General features: G+C 47.6%; 1 protein-coding gene across 2 annotated transcripts in view; it reads left to right on the top strand.

Annotated features, from left to right (window-relative positions):
• Positions 1–11,014: 11,014 nt before the first annotated feature.
• Positions 11,015–15,804, top strand: part of Prkcb (protein kinase C beta) — a 324,942-nt gene continuing 320,152 nt past the window's right edge. The window contains exons 1-2 of one of the 2 annotated variants that reach the window (XM_060366899.1): positions 11,015–11,588; positions 12,596–12,627. In XM_060366899.1, the coding sequence (XP_060222882.1) occupies positions 11,416–11,588; positions 12,596–12,627 (205 nt within the window). In that variant the 5' untranslated portion in view covers positions 11,015–11,415. The remainder of the gene's footprint in view (positions 11,589–12,595; positions 12,628–15,804) is intronic. The other variant, XM_060366900.1, reaches the window with a different exon arrangement.

Raw genomic sequence — 15,804 nt, 5'->3', positions numbered from 1 at the left:
ACACCTTGTAGGTTCTGGGAAAGGAACCTGGGTCCTCTGAAAGAGCGGCCAGTGCTCTTGCTCTTTACCACTAAGCCATCTTCCCAGCTCCATAATAATAGCTACATGATTTCAGACAAAATAGGAGAGTTGGCGGGTACAAAACGGAGAGTTGCCGCCTCTCCCTTCCCCCAACCTCCTTAGTGCAATACTGTCAAAGGAAGGAGAGCATTCTGGATGCACATTTGCCCTGCTGCAAGACAACGAGCACAGTTTCAGGGGTGAGAATGGGTCAGCACAGGCAGAGCGCGAGCATAAAACTAGCAAGCGAGACAGAACCGCGTTGACCCGTGGAAATCTTAGGCTGCCTAGAGAGATGGAGGCTGTGGGCTGAATGGATCAGGTTTACACTCTAACCTCCAATGTTGTGATAGTCAGAGCTGAAGCACGCGGTAGGCAATTAGGCTGAGATGAGGTCGACTCTGTGCCTCCTTCTCACCCTTGTGCCAGGATTAGTGTCTTTATACAAGGAGAAGGAGATCGGAGCCCCTTCCTTTTCACCCAGTGATGAGCTAGTGGGAAGGCAGCAACCTGCCAGGGTGGAAGAGACCCTCTCCAGACCCTGATCTGTGACACTCTGACCTTCCCGGCTTCCGGGACTCTGAGATGTAAGTTCCTGCTATTTAAAGCCAGGAAGTCTGCAGCATTTTGTTACAGCAGCTGAGTTAAAACAGTTCTTAAGTTATCAGAAAACATGAAACTGTGGATCTATCACATAGGTTCAGGATGACTGAGAATGACGGGTCCTCAGGGGGCTGTGAACTTGAACTCTAGAAATCAGGAAAGACTTAGAGATGGAGATGGAAACTGCAGATCCCAATTTTCCCAGTGATGAAAAAGCTCCCATCTCTCTGTCTGTGTGTCTCTTTTTCTTTGTCTCTGTGTCTGTCTTTCTGTGTGTCTCTGTCTCTGTCTCTCTCTCTGAGCAGGCTATCCTGGAACTTACTGTGTAGACCATGCTGACCTTGAACTCACAGAGATCTGCTTGCTTCTGCCTCCCAAGCACTGGCCACCATGCCCAACCTGACTCTCTCTTACAGCAAAAACAGTAGCAGCAGTAAAAAAAATGGTGGTAGGACTGTTCCTAGAACAATAGTGGTGATGGTGACAGTGATGGTGATAGTGGTGCTGTTGGTGATGGTGGTGGTGGTAACAGTGATGGTGGTGATGATTGTGGTAGCAGTGATGGGGGTAGTTGTGGTGGTAATGATGGAGATAGTGGTGACAGTGTTGGTGATAGTGATGATGACAGCAGATTCTGAGCACACAGCCCACATTTGCTCACTTAATCATAAGAGTACCTCCGTGCACTCACTCTGCACTTATGTGACCTGGCCTTATTCACCTCACTCTAACCCTGATCCGATCTAAGGAATCAGAGCCCATCTTTACTTAAAAAGTTGATGTTTTCCTCTTTGCATATTCTCCTCTCTTTTGGCAATAGTTCTGCTTTTTAAAGATGTTGCATCGAAATATTATTTGTCTTGCTTATTGATTTCCTGGCACCCTGTTAATGTTTCACTCAAGGCGAGTGCCCTCTTCTCCCTGAGGGATGCCAAGTGTGGAAGGTGACGGCAGTGCCGTCTGGCCCTCGGGTCTCGCCGTCTGCGCCCAAGGCATTTCCACATCTTCCTTTGCAGTCAGCATCCCAGGGAGGAGAGGGCACGGGAGGGCATCCCCAGTCAAGCCTTGTCAGCCCTTAGTATCCTGTTTCCCAAATGGATGCTCTAACGGCACCAAACGCCACTGGGTCATGCAATGAGATCTTTTCCCGTTTTAACTTGGCTCAGGTGATTCTGAAAACCTGAAGGGAAGAAAGTCTCAGGTGGGTACGAACGTGTTTTCTGCTGTCCTTAAAATCTTCTACTGAGCTACACCCGCAGCTCAAGCTAGGAAATTTAATGTTATCTGTATGTATCACAATTTCTAAAAGTCACTAAGATATCTAATCTGCAATGATGAGAGTCAGAGGGGGGCTCAGGTGGGGGTGGGGCTTCTCGGGAGAGGTTGTAAGGGTGTTTTCTTGGCAGCTAGAGTTTTTCTGTGTCATGACGTAGGAGAAGCTGCATGGTTAGATACTTATGTTAAAAACATAGTCTGCCTTATGTTTAAAATTAACTGCACCATATTGCATATGTGCTATATGACAACAAAACGATTTAAAAATGTTATTTCTTGTCAATCTTGTACACTCATAAATACATTCTGGTTACACTTATGACTCTGCCTTCTCTTAACCTTTTCCACCTTCATTATGTCCCCCCCCCCACCCTGTCCATCTTCTCCCATCAAGTCTCTATTACACTTCCATGTCTTTTTTCTTTTTCTTCCTTTTTAAATATTTTTTTATTCTTCACAATTTATTCATTATACCTGCCAATTGAAGCCCCCTCCCTGAACTCCCCCAGTCGCACCCTCCTTCCCTCTTCCCCTCATCCTCTTCCCCTAGTCCACTGAAAGGAGAAGTTCTCCACTATTGCCATCTACCTGTAGCTTATCAGGTCTTGTCAGGACTGTCTGAAGGAACACAAGAAACTCAACAGTGGCTACAGCATGGAAGCCAATGGCTTCTTTCATCCCAGCAGCCCTTGCCCATCATTAGCATCCCTGGGCAGGATGAAGCTCCATGAGCATCTCTCCAACCTATGAATGCTTACTGAGTCATTTTTCGCATGCTATGTAGGCCACCACAGCTGTAGTGAACTCACGAGTGTCACAGCCATATCATACCGACAGAACTGCATTTTACAGCCTTCTCCCCTTTCACTTGGCTCTTTCCTCTCCTGCTGTGTTCCCTGAGCCCTGAGCCCTCCACAGTCAATTGTTCTCAGCACACTGACCAGCTAGCTACGGATCTCTGCACTTACTGCTGTTTGTCGCAAAGAGAAGTGTCTTTGGCCAAGCCTGGGAACAGCACTGGTCTCTTTCAGGTAGCTGGCTAATCTTTGTAGTAGTTTCCCATCCTTAACAAGCACGAATGCTTCCCAGGGTACACTAGAAAGCATCTTTGAATGGTTAAGAACATATTGGCTACATAGCCACAAGAACTGAGTTTTCCCCTTAGCGCTAAAATGGACCCTGAAGAGGTTTCTGAGGGTCTTTGTGCCTCAATTTCCTCATCTGTATGTAATGCAGGAGTTGTAAATAATAGGACAGAGGCATGAATGCACACAACGCGTATAGCATGGGCTCTGGCTTACTTCTAGTGGTCAGTTTATATCCATTTAAAAATTATTTTATATTAGTAAAGTGTATATGCAAATTTTTCCCATCTAAGCTATTTTAAGTGTGCTGCTCGGCAGTGTTTCTTGTATTCTTATTGTCTGGCCACACTAGCCTTTGTCTTCAGGACTCTTCCTCTTATAAATGGAAACTCTATACCGTTAAATACCTTCCCACCCCCTGACCTCCAGGCCTCAGAAAGCTCCAGCCTACTTTCTGTTTCTATGATTTCTGACTGCTCTAAAGACCTCCTGTAAGTGAAGTGTTTTTCCGGTCTATGTCTGGCTTATTTCACTTTACATAGTTTCCCAGCAGTTCATCCTTAGTGCGCAGCCTATGTTAGAGCTTCTGTTCCTTTTGGATGCTGGAGCTGCGTTCACACTCCAGCTTCTGTGAACTGCACTGTTCTGGACACCGGTGCAGACATCTCTCCTGGACTCTGCTCTCGCCGTTCTTCCGCTTGCATTTTGGATTTAAAATGAGTCTTGTATACAGGATGTAGCTGGATCATATCTATTTTTCAAACTCCATTCTGCCAGTGTTTTGATTAAAGTAATTAATTGACTAACAGGTAAAATGATCATTGCCTTGGAGGGACTTGCTTTTTCATTTTGTGGTTTGTTTTTCTATTGCATAAGGTTTTTTTTTTTTTTCTCTCTCCTTTTCTTAATTTCTGCCTTCTTTTGTATTTAGCTGACTTCTCCCTCTTGGTAGTGAAACATTTTAACTTCTTTCTCATTTTCTTTTGTGTATATTCTATAATTATTTTCTTTGTGGTTACCATGGAGATTACATTTAGTGTTTTGGAGTTAGAATTTTCTAACTTTAATTTATGCCCGTGTAACTTCAATAACACATAAAAACTCTGCTCCTACACACCCATTTTGACATCTTTTAGACATGGATGTCAGAAAATTACATCTTTATACATGGTATGTCCCCAAACATAAACTAATAATTTTTATAGTGCACTGGTCTTTTACATAATGTGTCCAAGAGAAAGAGGAGTTATAAGCCGTGTGGGAAATGCTAGCTTTTATAATTGCCCACACCCTCACTCTTTACTGATACCTTCAGTTCTTCCTGATGCTCCTCTCTGGTGTCCTTTCCTTTCAGCTCGCTGAGCTCGCTGTGATGCTTCTTGCAGAGCAGGTCTCAACGGTGATAATCTCTCTCAGCTATTTCTAATCAGAGTCAGTCCCTTACTTTAGAAGGATTAAAAAAAATAGCTATAGGGGTTTTGGTTGCCTTTATTTTTGCAATGCTTTGACTATAGCAGCATGCTACTTTTTTCCTATCCGACACTTTCATGGAGAAATTCTCAGATCACTTCATGGAAGGTCCCTCATGTGTGACTAAGTGCTTCTGTCTGGCTTTCTGCTTTCAGAAGTTTCTCGTGTGTGTGTGTGTGTGTGTGTGTGTGTGTGTGTGTGTGTGCGCGTGTGCGTGTGCGCGCGTTTGCAGGACTAGGGATTTAGCCTAAGGCCTGATACATGCCAGGCAATTGCTCTATGACTGAGTTACACCCCAGCCTTTTTTGTCATTGAATAGTTTGGCTATAATTAGTGTGGAAAGTTTTTTGAGCTTATTGAATATTTAAAATATTTTAAAAGATGTATTTCTTTTTATTTTATGTGTATTTCATCTGCTTTTATATTTGTGCACTGTGTATGTAATACTCAAAGAGGCCAGTAGGAGATGTTGAATATTATGGAATTGCAGTTACTGACAATTTGTTAGTTGTCATGTTGGTGCTGGGAACTGAACCCAGGTCCTCTGCAAGAGTAGTAAGCACCCTTAACCACTGAACCATCTCTGCAGCCTCTTTTTTGTTGTTGTTGTTTTTGTTTTCAAGAAGGGTTTCTCTTTGTATCCTTGGCTATCCTGGACTCACTTAATAGACCAGGCTGGCTTTGAACTCACAGAGATCTGCCTGCCTCTGCCTCTCTGAGTGCTGGGATTATAGGCGGGAGCAACTGCCTCTGGCTTGCAGCCTCATTTTTGAATGTTTATACTTACATCTTTCATCATACTTGGGAAGTTTCCGGCCACTATGTTTAATAATTTCTTAAATATTTTCTCTTTTTCTCCTCTCCTTCTCCCATATGTGTGGTGTTAGTTTGCTTGATAATGTCACATAGGCCCCATGGATTCTCTGTAGTGTATCACTTTTCTCTTTGCCTCTCAGGTGCAATAGTTTCAAACATCATATATGAAATTTACAGGTTTTTCTTTTTTCCTTCTCAAATACATCTTTGAGTCTTTAAGTGAATTTTTAATCTTAGTTATGGTATTTTCCAGCTCTAGAATTTCTTCTTGTTTTTCATTTTAGGTTGCCTATCTCTTTTTTGACATGTCCATCTTATCCCTGTGTGGTTTTCTTGTTGTATCCACACATTTCTTTTGTTCTTTGTGCATTTTAAAGCTATTGTCTTATAATATCTGTTGCATATATCTACAACTAATTAGCTAGCTAGCTAATTAACTAACTAAATATACTATATAGTTCCTGTCTCATAGGACCACCATCTGGTCATTCAGGACATTTTTACCTTCTTTCCTTTCTTTCTTCTTTTTCTTCCTCTTCTTCCTCCTCCTTCTAAAGAGGAAGATTTCTTTTTGTTTATGTACATGTGTGTGCATTTCGCCCAGAGTCCAAAAGAGGGCATCAGGTTCTCTGGAATTGGAGTTGAAATCAGATGTGAGTGCCTGACCAGGATTGTGGGAACCACAGTTTGTTCCTTTGGAAGAGCAGCAAGTATTCTTAACTACTGAGCCATCGCCTCTCGTGCCCTGCCGCAGCTTCTCTTGGTTTACTTATCTTCTTTTAACTACTCCTTCATCATAGTAGCTTCCAATGTAGTTGACGGTTCTGTGGTGACCTTGAAGAGACACCTAACATTTGCAAGTTTCTGTTTCCAGAGTTTTCAAATGAGAATTTTTAAATTTATTAATTCAGTAAAAATCTACTGAGCACTTTCTATGTGGTCCCTAAATTTCTCTCCCACTGAGAAAGAGAGTCTTTCCATTAATGTGGTTCTATGACTCTTTGACTAACAACTATTAACAGAATGTTACTGTCTGTATTCTAGGTCAGACATCAGAAAAAATGTAACCCCCTACTTAGGGTCCAGGGGAGAAATGACTCTTGGAGTTGGCCACCATGCTGTAAGGGAGCCCAAGCAACCAGTGGAGAGGCACACGTGAAAGAGAGCCAAGCTCCCTATGAAAGCCCTGGACAAGCCTGAGTTGACAGCCAGCAGCAACTTATTTATTGCCAATAAGTGGAAAGTTTGAAGTTGGATACCTCAGCTTCCTGTCAGGCAACCACTGTTGGTGCCATATGGAATAGAGGTGCTTCCAGTTTATCCATTTTAAAATTAACTTAATCCATTCTTTAGAACGGAGCTGGGCAAAGAAACATGGTGTGATCCACATATACTGTTTTACATTTTCTAGTAACCACACTGCAAAAAATAAAAGCAATCGGACCGAATTACTTTCAGAGAGAAATTTGATTATATAAAGTATTGGAATTCATCATCAATATATAAAAAATGTAAAATTTCAGCATGCAACGAAAATAAAAGTTATGAGCTATTTTGCATTCATTATACATGCTTGAAATTCAGGGGGCTGGATGACTTACCTAATCATAGTGGTTACATGGATGACTGTTTTTTTTTTAAATTATTTATTTATTTTTATTTCAGGTGCATTTTGCCTGAATGTACATTTGTTTAAAGGTGTTGTGTCCATCTAGAAAAATTATATTTTATTTGTATAACTTAAGTTAGGTCTTCCAAAACACATGCTTCTTTGTCAAGTACTTGAGTGAGTAAGGGAGGAAGATCCCAAGAATCAAGGCAAACCTGGTCTCAAGAAAACACTACCACAAGGAAAAAAAAAAGTCAAGATGAAGTTGGACTTTCAGTCCTTAATAAAATGAACTGTAAAAAAAAAAAGTGTTGTGTTTCCTGGAACTGAAGATGCAGACAGTTTTGAGCTGTCATATGGGTGTTGGGAATTGAACTCAGGTCCTCTGGAAAAGCAGCCAGTGTTTAACTGCTGAGCTATTCCTCTAGTCCCCCTGGATGATTGTTCTTAACAATCAGTTCAGACCAGCCAAATTTCAAACGATCAGCAGCCACAGGTAGCTCGTGTTGCCTGCATTGGAGAATGCAGCTCTGGAATGAAAGGGTTGGAACACACAAAATTCTCTCGCAACTTAACAGAGAAGGAAAATAGGATATACAAAGGGGATCTGGCCTGGCTGGGATTAGGCAGTCCAGCGGTTTGAATGGTACCTGCCCCAAATGCCCATGCAAAAATTCGTACAACCTATGAGTGCTATTTTGTCTTTTTGCTTGTGGACCTTGCCTTTGATGACTGAAGCATTACCTTATTTTGAAAAAAGTCTTCCTAGATGTAATTAACTTAAGGATATTGGGATAGAGCTCATCTAGATTATTGGGGTGGACCTGAAATCCAATGACCAGTGAGTGTCCTTCTAAGATATGCACCTGGAAATTAGACAGAAGAGACAATAGACATGCTAAAAAGTAGGAACATGAAGGGGTCGGAAGATGTGACACAGACAGCTACCAGAAACTGGAACAGCAAGGGAGGGATTCCCATCTGAGTCCTCCAGAGGAAAGCAGCCCTTGAGATACATTGCTTTAGAATTTAAAAAATATTTAGATTTATTTGTTTTCATTTTATGCATATGAGTGCTGTGCTTGCCTGTCTGTATGTATACCCATGTACATGCCTGATGCCCGAGGAGGTTGAAGAAGCTGTAGGAATTCCTGACATTGGGGTTAGCCACAGTGTGGATGCTGGGACTTGAACCCAGGTCCTCTTCAAACATGGCAAGCGTGCTTAGCTATTGAACAATCTTTCCAGTCTCTGATTCAGGATTTTCACCCTTTGTTAAATGTAACAAGCAATACATCTCTATTTGTTGTCGTTCCATTTTGTGATTTTTTTTTTTTTTTTTTTTGGCTGCTGTAAAATTCATGTACTCAGCAGTATGAACAAAGTCTGGTTTCAAGAGACCTTGGCTCCATTACAATCCAGAGTACCCTGCCTCCTTGTCCCCTCTGAAGTCTACCCAGTTCCCAGAATGTACTCCTTAATGACTACAGGTGACCAGAAGAAGGGCTCTGGTGACCCACCCACACCCACACCCACTAATGTACTGCTCTGCAGGCTTTTGGAATACCATGTCATGTTGTCCTCCTCCCTTGCCTTGTCTTTTCAAAGAACTGCTTCACGGCCCCCTCTGCTTCCATCCTTCCTTGTTTAAAGTCCATCTCCCATGTGGTACCCGGGTGATTTTAAGAAGAACCTGTATTGTATCAGGCCGTGTCTCACTTTTTAACAGCTGTTTTCTCTGCCTTGCTTTCTGTCCAGAGTGATGAGCTGACTCCTGATCCAGGTCCTTTGCATGTTTTCTTCTCTTTATTTAGAAAATTCTAGCCCCAGACAGGACCATGGCTGTCCACCATCACTTTGCTCAAGCCTTTGCTCAGATGCACCTAATCATCAGGGTTTTTCTTGAGCACTGCCATTCTTTGTTCTTTATAATGCTTTGATTTTTTTTTTTTTAAACAGGATAGATTTTCACACCACTTGGTAGGGATTCGCTAATTGGTAGATTATTATTCACCAGTCTCATCTATTGGTCTATAAGCTCTATGAAGGAAGGGCATTTTATCTGGTTTATTTCAGTCTCTGGAACAGCATGTACAAATGTATAGTGAATTTTTGTTCAGTGAATGACCAAATGAATGGATGAACTCAGAAATGTAAGATCCATTTAATAATGCCTTTCCCCTCTTCTGAGATAACTTAGAATTTGGATATTTAAGAAAAATACTATAATGTGAATAATAAAAAGAAAGACTACTGGGTTGGCCAAAAAAAACTCAAACAAACAAACAAACAAAAAAAAGGTATTCAAAGGCCACAGTTTGACCTCTAACCTATAGAGATCTGGGTCCAATGGGAACCTTACTCCATGGCCTCTCTTCAGACAGCTCTTCCAGGAATGGAATGGCTTTCAGGACAGACAGCAACCCTTGCAGCTTCAGGCCTAGACACCATGAGGCAGTTTGTTGTCACAGACCAAAGTCATTGAGGGCACTCGGTTCAAAAGACAGGATGTAGGCTGCAAGCCTCCAGCTCATCGTTCAAAGGAAATCTCCTTCAGCAGCGCCGTCTCCTGGGATGTTTTCCCAAGCCTCCCTGGGAGGTGCTGGGGGCCTTTCAAAAGACTAAGAATAGACGGGCACATCCAGTTTCCCAAACATGTCAACCTTAAAAGCGTGTGCTATTTTTTTTTTTCCTCCTTGTTACCTTTGAATTATGATGTAGGAGAAGGACGCTGTGTTATCATAGGGATGGTTCCCCATGCAGTTGTTAGACACCTTAGCAATGACTCCTCACTCGGTAGCTTCCAAGTCTGAATCGTCAGAATGGTATCCAAACTCCCGCCTCCACTGAGGTCCACCCCTCGGTCACCAGCGTGCTTTGTAGTTGGGACAGCCACCATTCCACAACAGCGAGACCGTGCGTCCACCTTAATCATTCCCATTTCACTACGCTTATTCATACAAGAACTTCTCTCTTCTCCGTAGGTTGTTCTCGGGACTGAATAAGAGACTGCACATGCCCGATACCCAGCCCTTGACGTTTCACGTTTATTTTTATTTTTGCACATTTAAAGGTCATGGTAGAGGTAACCATCGTTCACGGTGTTACTTAGTCGGTGCTCATTGGGCCTGTAGGAGGTGGCAGATGCTAAACTTTACCCCAGCTGACATGAAGGTGTCACGTGAAAGGGCTGAGGCCAGTCTGAGGCCACCCTTCATTCCTGGGGTGCAGAGAAGAGACTTAGGTGCAGGCCCTTATGTAACAGCCAAGGCCGCATCATTGGTTACCTTCCCATCCTCAGGCTCCACCAAGGAGAGCGTGGAGTTGGATATGAACGTGCCTCGGACACTTTGGAATCTCCTGTCCTAACAGATACAAGAAGGTTCCCAGGTGTGAGGGCAGCACCTGGAGAGATCTTAACAGCATAAACCTAGGTATGACCAGCCACATCCTTAGTTTTAACACATTGCACAAATACGACCAGAATCTGTGGGAATGGGACCAAAGTGAACGGGATTCAGGGAAGCACTCACTTGCTTCCTCATCAGCCCAGCCTCGCTCCGCAGTTGGGGAAACTGAGTCATTCTGCCGAGAGGATTCTCTTCTAAGGGTCTGAGCAAGCAGAGACAAGACTTCTTTGTCGTGGAGGTAGATCTACATAAAATAAAGCGTGCCCCGCCCCTACCTCTGCAGAACGTGGTGTGTGTGTGTGTGTGTGTGTGTGTGTGTGTGGCCACAGGCCTTTCCCGATGAGTGACAGCGAAAGCCCATCCCTCCACGAGACGCACGCAGAAGACCAATGGGATGGATGGAGGGTGTTGGGTACCAGTCTCTGTGGAGACCAGGGTGGGACTGGCTGTGTCCAGCCTGTTCCACCCTCGTCTCCCCGAGCCCCTCAGGCTCTTCGCCATTTGGTTCTTGCTGTGGGGCACCCGAGGTGCTCCTCTTAACGCACCCCAGGGCTGAGGACAGGGAGCCAGGGGCGCGGCTCGGATCTGTCCGGCGCAGCCTGCAGTCCCCGCGCCGCAGCGCTGCGGCTAAGAACACTTGGCTGGGAGGCCTGCGGTTTGCGGCGTGCGCGTGTGCGTGCGTGTGGGTCCGTGTCTGTGTCGTCTGTGCGTGTATGGTACGGTGGTGGCGGCGGCGGGAGGCGAAATGTAAAGCAGCTGGCGGTGATGGGCGGGGCCCGGGCCTTATGCAAATGAGGAAGGCGGAGTCAGCCCCGGGGCTCCGCCTCCCTCCCCCGCAGCTGGGGCCAGCGGTGCCAAGCACAGCTGGACCAGCGGCAGCAGCTGGGCGAGTGACAGCCCGGCGACGCGCGCGCGCGGCCGCCGCCAGAGCCGGCGCGAAGGGGCAGCGCGGCCCGGCGGTCCCCGGGCGGCAGCAGCGGCCGCCTAGTCCCGCGTCTCCTTCGGGCCCGCAGCCCCGCGGTCCCGCCGCCCCGGGGCCGCCAACCTCTCGGGTGGCTCCCTACCCCCGGTCCCCCGCGCGCGCAAGATGGCTGACCCGGCTGCGGGGCCGCCGCCGAGCGAGGGCGAGGAGAGCACGGTGCGCTTCGCCCGCAAAGGCGCCCTCCGCCAGAAGAACGTGCACGAGGTGAAGAACCACAAATTCACCGCCCGCTTCTTCAAGCAGCCCACCTTCTGCAGCCACTGCACCGACTTCATCTGGTGAGAGCGCGCCACCTGCCCGGGGGCCCACAGGGCAGCGACACGCGTGGGGGACCCCTCTGGGGGAGGAGCGCTGCGCCCATCCCGGTCCCTCCGGACCCTTCTGCCCCGCGCTACGGGATGGCCAGTCCCTCGGGTGCCGGGTCCTCTGGTCCCAGACGGCTGGCCGCCGGGCTCCACCTGCCCTCTTGCACTCTGTCGCCCGAGCACCCGGGGACGGCGCCGCGGGCGCCTTTTCGACACCTGGCTCCGGGCGCCGGGGTGGCTGCTGTCTCTCCCCGGCAGCGCAGCTCGGCGGGTGTCTTTCTCGCCTGAGGTTCCCGATTTTTTTGCTTTCTTCCGGGCTCAAGGCCCTCTCGCCCTCACCCCTCCTTTCCGGGGCAGCTCCCTGGGGTGCCCTCCAGTTCCCCCGGGGCGTGGAGCGTCCTCCCCTTCTCTGAGTTCCTAGAGCAGCTCCCTGACTTAGGTCTGTGCCTTCAGGGTCCTGAGCGCCCCCACCCCCCAGTCCCCAACCACCTTTCATCTTCGGTCCTCGCTCTCGGGTCGCTGCAAGGCCCCTTTTCTCCCCCCTCCTCCCCAGCCCCTCCAAGAGCGGGGCGACCTTTCTTTCCCCGTCCCCCCGGGGGGGTGCCGCCGCAGTGGAGTCCCTTTCATCCTCCCTCTAGGCAGGTCCTTATCTCGTTCCTTGAGGGTACTCCCGGCATCTCCTTGGGCAGATATCCAGCCCGCCTTTCGCCCACGCCCGGACGGAAATGCACCCTCGCGCCCCGCCACCTGGTGGTCGCCGTCTCCCCTGTACTGCAGGAGGGATGCGAGCTGGGGGTTACCGCCAAGCTCTCACAGTGTCCCCTCCAACCCCATCCAAGGTGGAGGGCACCCTGGACGCCGGCCTGGAGCTGGGAGGTTGTACCTGGGGTAGAGGGACAGTGGGAAGGGAGGGGGTGACTGTGTGAAACTAGCTGGTGACTGGACCCCTCCGGCTGATTTTCCTCCTTGTGCTTTTACAGGGGCTTCGGGAAGCAGGGATTCCAGTGTCAAGGTAGGCTCTGTGGCTCCGTGGATGCCCGTGGTGGGAAGAGAGGGTAAAAACGGGCTTCACAGACGTGGCCGGGCTAGGCAGAGTGAAGCAATCCTGTCTGTCAGAGTGACCTCCCAGGCTAGGAATCCTTCACCACCAAAGGGTCCTTTTAAGGGGTGTGTGTTTGGGCCAACCGCGCACCATCCAGGAAAGGCCACTCGAGCTGGGAGGCCCTGCATGTCAAAAAGTGCATCCATCCCTCTGCCGTCTGAGCGTTCTCCCGGCATTGCCAGCCCTGCTTAAGAAAGGAAACGTCTTCAAGAGCTCGCGTGGAGGGGACGTCTTTCTTCCTAATTCCAGCTTTTTCTCTCTCGGTGCTCTTCTTCACCTCCCAGTAGGAGGTTCTGCCTCTTTCCCCTGCTTTGCAGAGGTCCCGGCAGGTGGCTGCCTCCTCTGCAGATGGCTCATACCCACCCCCCCCCTACCCCCAGAAGCAACGGTGGTTTCCCCTGGGCCTCTTCCCTCTCTGAAAGGGGTGGTTCCAGATGGGGCGCCTCTCGGATCCTGCCTGAGGTTGCCCTTTTTAACTTCTGAGGAGGCACAGGAAGGACTCCAAGAGATTGCTTACCTGGGCTCTTGCATCTGGCTCAAGAGCCATGATTACAGCCAGGAGTGCCTAATCAAGTATCAGAGACCTGGTGGCCTCTCCTGTCTCCAGGACTCATGCCTACAGGACGGACTGTGTGCCCGGGAATGCAGCTCAGGAAAGAGTGCTTGCTTTGTGCCAGAGAGGCTCGGAAGTGGGGGAAGGGAAAAGATAGGTTTGAAATTGGTTCTCCAAAGGTGTAGCCTTGTTTAACCCTTAGAAGGCCGTTATCTGAGAACTGCAAGGTTACACACACACACGCACACACACACACACAGCCTCAACTTGTGGAACACTGGCTCTGCTACTTTTACGCTGGAGCAATCATTTGCAACGGAGGGCGTCCAGTTACCAGGCCTATATTCCCCGCTGTGTCTCTGTCTGCTCAACACTGGCCTGCTCCTCTTAGTCTCTTGAATTTGTTGATTTGTTCCCCTTCCCTCTTTAGGCCAGGTGTGGCTGAGTTTAGTCAGAAAGTGGTTCTTCATTCCTCCCCTCCTCTCCCCAGCCTTTTATCTTACCCCCATTCCAATCTCCTCCCCCTTTCTCTCTTAGTCTCACCTTGTGCCCAGACTAGCCTTGATCCCTACGTTCTTCTATTCTATCTTCTTGATTTAACCTCCCAGGTGCTAGGATTACAGGTGTGCTCAGTGGTGGATGGACACACCTCCTCCCCACCCCCTCCCCGCCCCCTCCCCGCCCAGGAACTGGGCCTAAATCTGTGGAGTAGCCTGAAGTGTGTGTGACTTTGTGCCATGGATAGCTTTGCCTTGCACCATTGCTCTGCAGGCAAAAGTAAAAAGACCCCAGCTTTGTGGTGCGTGTGGAATGCTGACCTCTGCTGTATCTGCCCTGCTGCCCTAAGCTTCAGGCTCTTCTTTCAGTTCTGGAGGGAGTCAGGGCATCTTCCCAGCTTCCTTTGCTGCGATTTGGAGCCTCAGTTTTACGCTTCACATGGAAGGACTTCTTAAGTCTCTGCCAGTGGCAACAGGGCCAGTGGCATGGCTGGATTGTTTTCTAGAACTTTGTCTCACCCTCTCAAACAAAATACTGATGGCGGCTTGGGGTTGGGTCTGTGTAATCTCTGTGAGGTCACCTTTCACTCTCATGAATCGGTTTCTGTTTTTGTCTCTTGCAGAGGTCAGGGGTGATTTTTTTTTTTTTTTTTTTTTTTTTTAAAGATTGCTTCTGTGGCTCTCTTGTGCCACCTGCTCTGCTGTTATTGATGGCTGGGAGTCAGCTTTGGAATGTGCGGGGGACGATACATATGGAGCAGGAGATCCTTTTATTCAAAGCCTAGGAATTTTTTTATTTTTATTTTTTTAATTTTTTGGCACAATGGGGGGGGGGAAACAAGAATGAAAGTTTTCAAGAAGTATGATCAACTTTAGGGATAAAACTTTCAGAGGCTGGGCAGAGCGTTTTTTGCCTAGTGTGCTTGACTAGGTGTTCCCTAGCTTCCAGGAAACAAAAGGAAGGGTGAGGAGGTAGGTGTTCTAAAAATCATTTCTCTTTTCATTTTCCCACCCCTTAGCTTTCTGATCATCTGGTCCTCTGTTACTGCTCCGACAGTCTCTTCACTCTGTGTTGGAGTGGGTAGGAGGAAGAAGAGGGGGTGGGCCAGATCGACAAACCCTCTCCCCACCTGAGCTGTTGAGAATGAGGTACATCCCAGAAGAAGAGGAGGGAGTTTATCCCTGCTACACAGTATTGCTTGGGACTATTTCTGGAACCACAGACTAGTTCCTTTTATATGACTATTTTCAGTGCCTGGTGCCTGATATTTTCCCTTTAAGTGGATTCACTTCAAATAGGACCAATATTATAGTGGAAAACAAACAGGGCTTATTCCTTTACCTCAGTGCAGAGTTCTGGTCCTTCAGTAGTCTGCGCCGCCATCCCAACAAGCAACAGTTCTCCCACAGTTCAAGAAGACACTGGATTCTCCAGAAAGGGATAAAGCAAAAGACACAACATGCTCAGTGGCCCTTAGGGAAATTGCCTTGAGAGGTGTTGCTATATACTGTTGGCTAGAACCTAATGCCATGTCCACACCCTACAGAATAGTGGTGCTTAGCTCAGACAGCACATTCCCAGTCTCTAAAGTGGAAGAAGCAGTGATTGGCTAACGCTTGGGTGCTCTGTAGTAGGATATATGGGAGGAGGGTCCCCAAGACCAAGAGGCCCTTGCCACTGGCCCCACAATCCAGTAGCTGTCATGGAAACTGTAGGTGCAAGACTGAGCATCCTGAGACCATGGGGGAGTTATGGATTTTTATAGACCCAGGAAGCTTTCTCAAGAATAGATTTCTTGCTTTTGTACAGCTAAAGGACAAAACTCCAGGTTAACTGCCACGTGACTGCCCCATCTCTCCTCCTCTTTCCTTGATCATGCCTCAGCTGACAGAGGGTCCCTCTTGTGAAATTGCATCAGATTTTGGATTAGAAATGGGTCCTCTGATACCACAGGGCAGGCCTTTCTTTCCCCAAGTCATTCTTTCTAGAAACTCAGAACCCACATGCTGTGCTTGGATTGTAATCGACTCACTAAG

Source organism: Meriones unguiculatus, chromosome 14 (assembly GCF_030254825.1).
Source record: "Meriones unguiculatus strain TT.TT164.6M chromosome 14, Bangor_MerUng_6.1, whole genome shotgun sequence".
Taxonomy (NCBI): domain Eukaryota; kingdom Metazoa; phylum Chordata; class Mammalia; order Rodentia; family Muridae; genus Meriones; species Meriones unguiculatus.
This window is presented reverse-complemented; position numbering and strand designations above follow the sequence as displayed.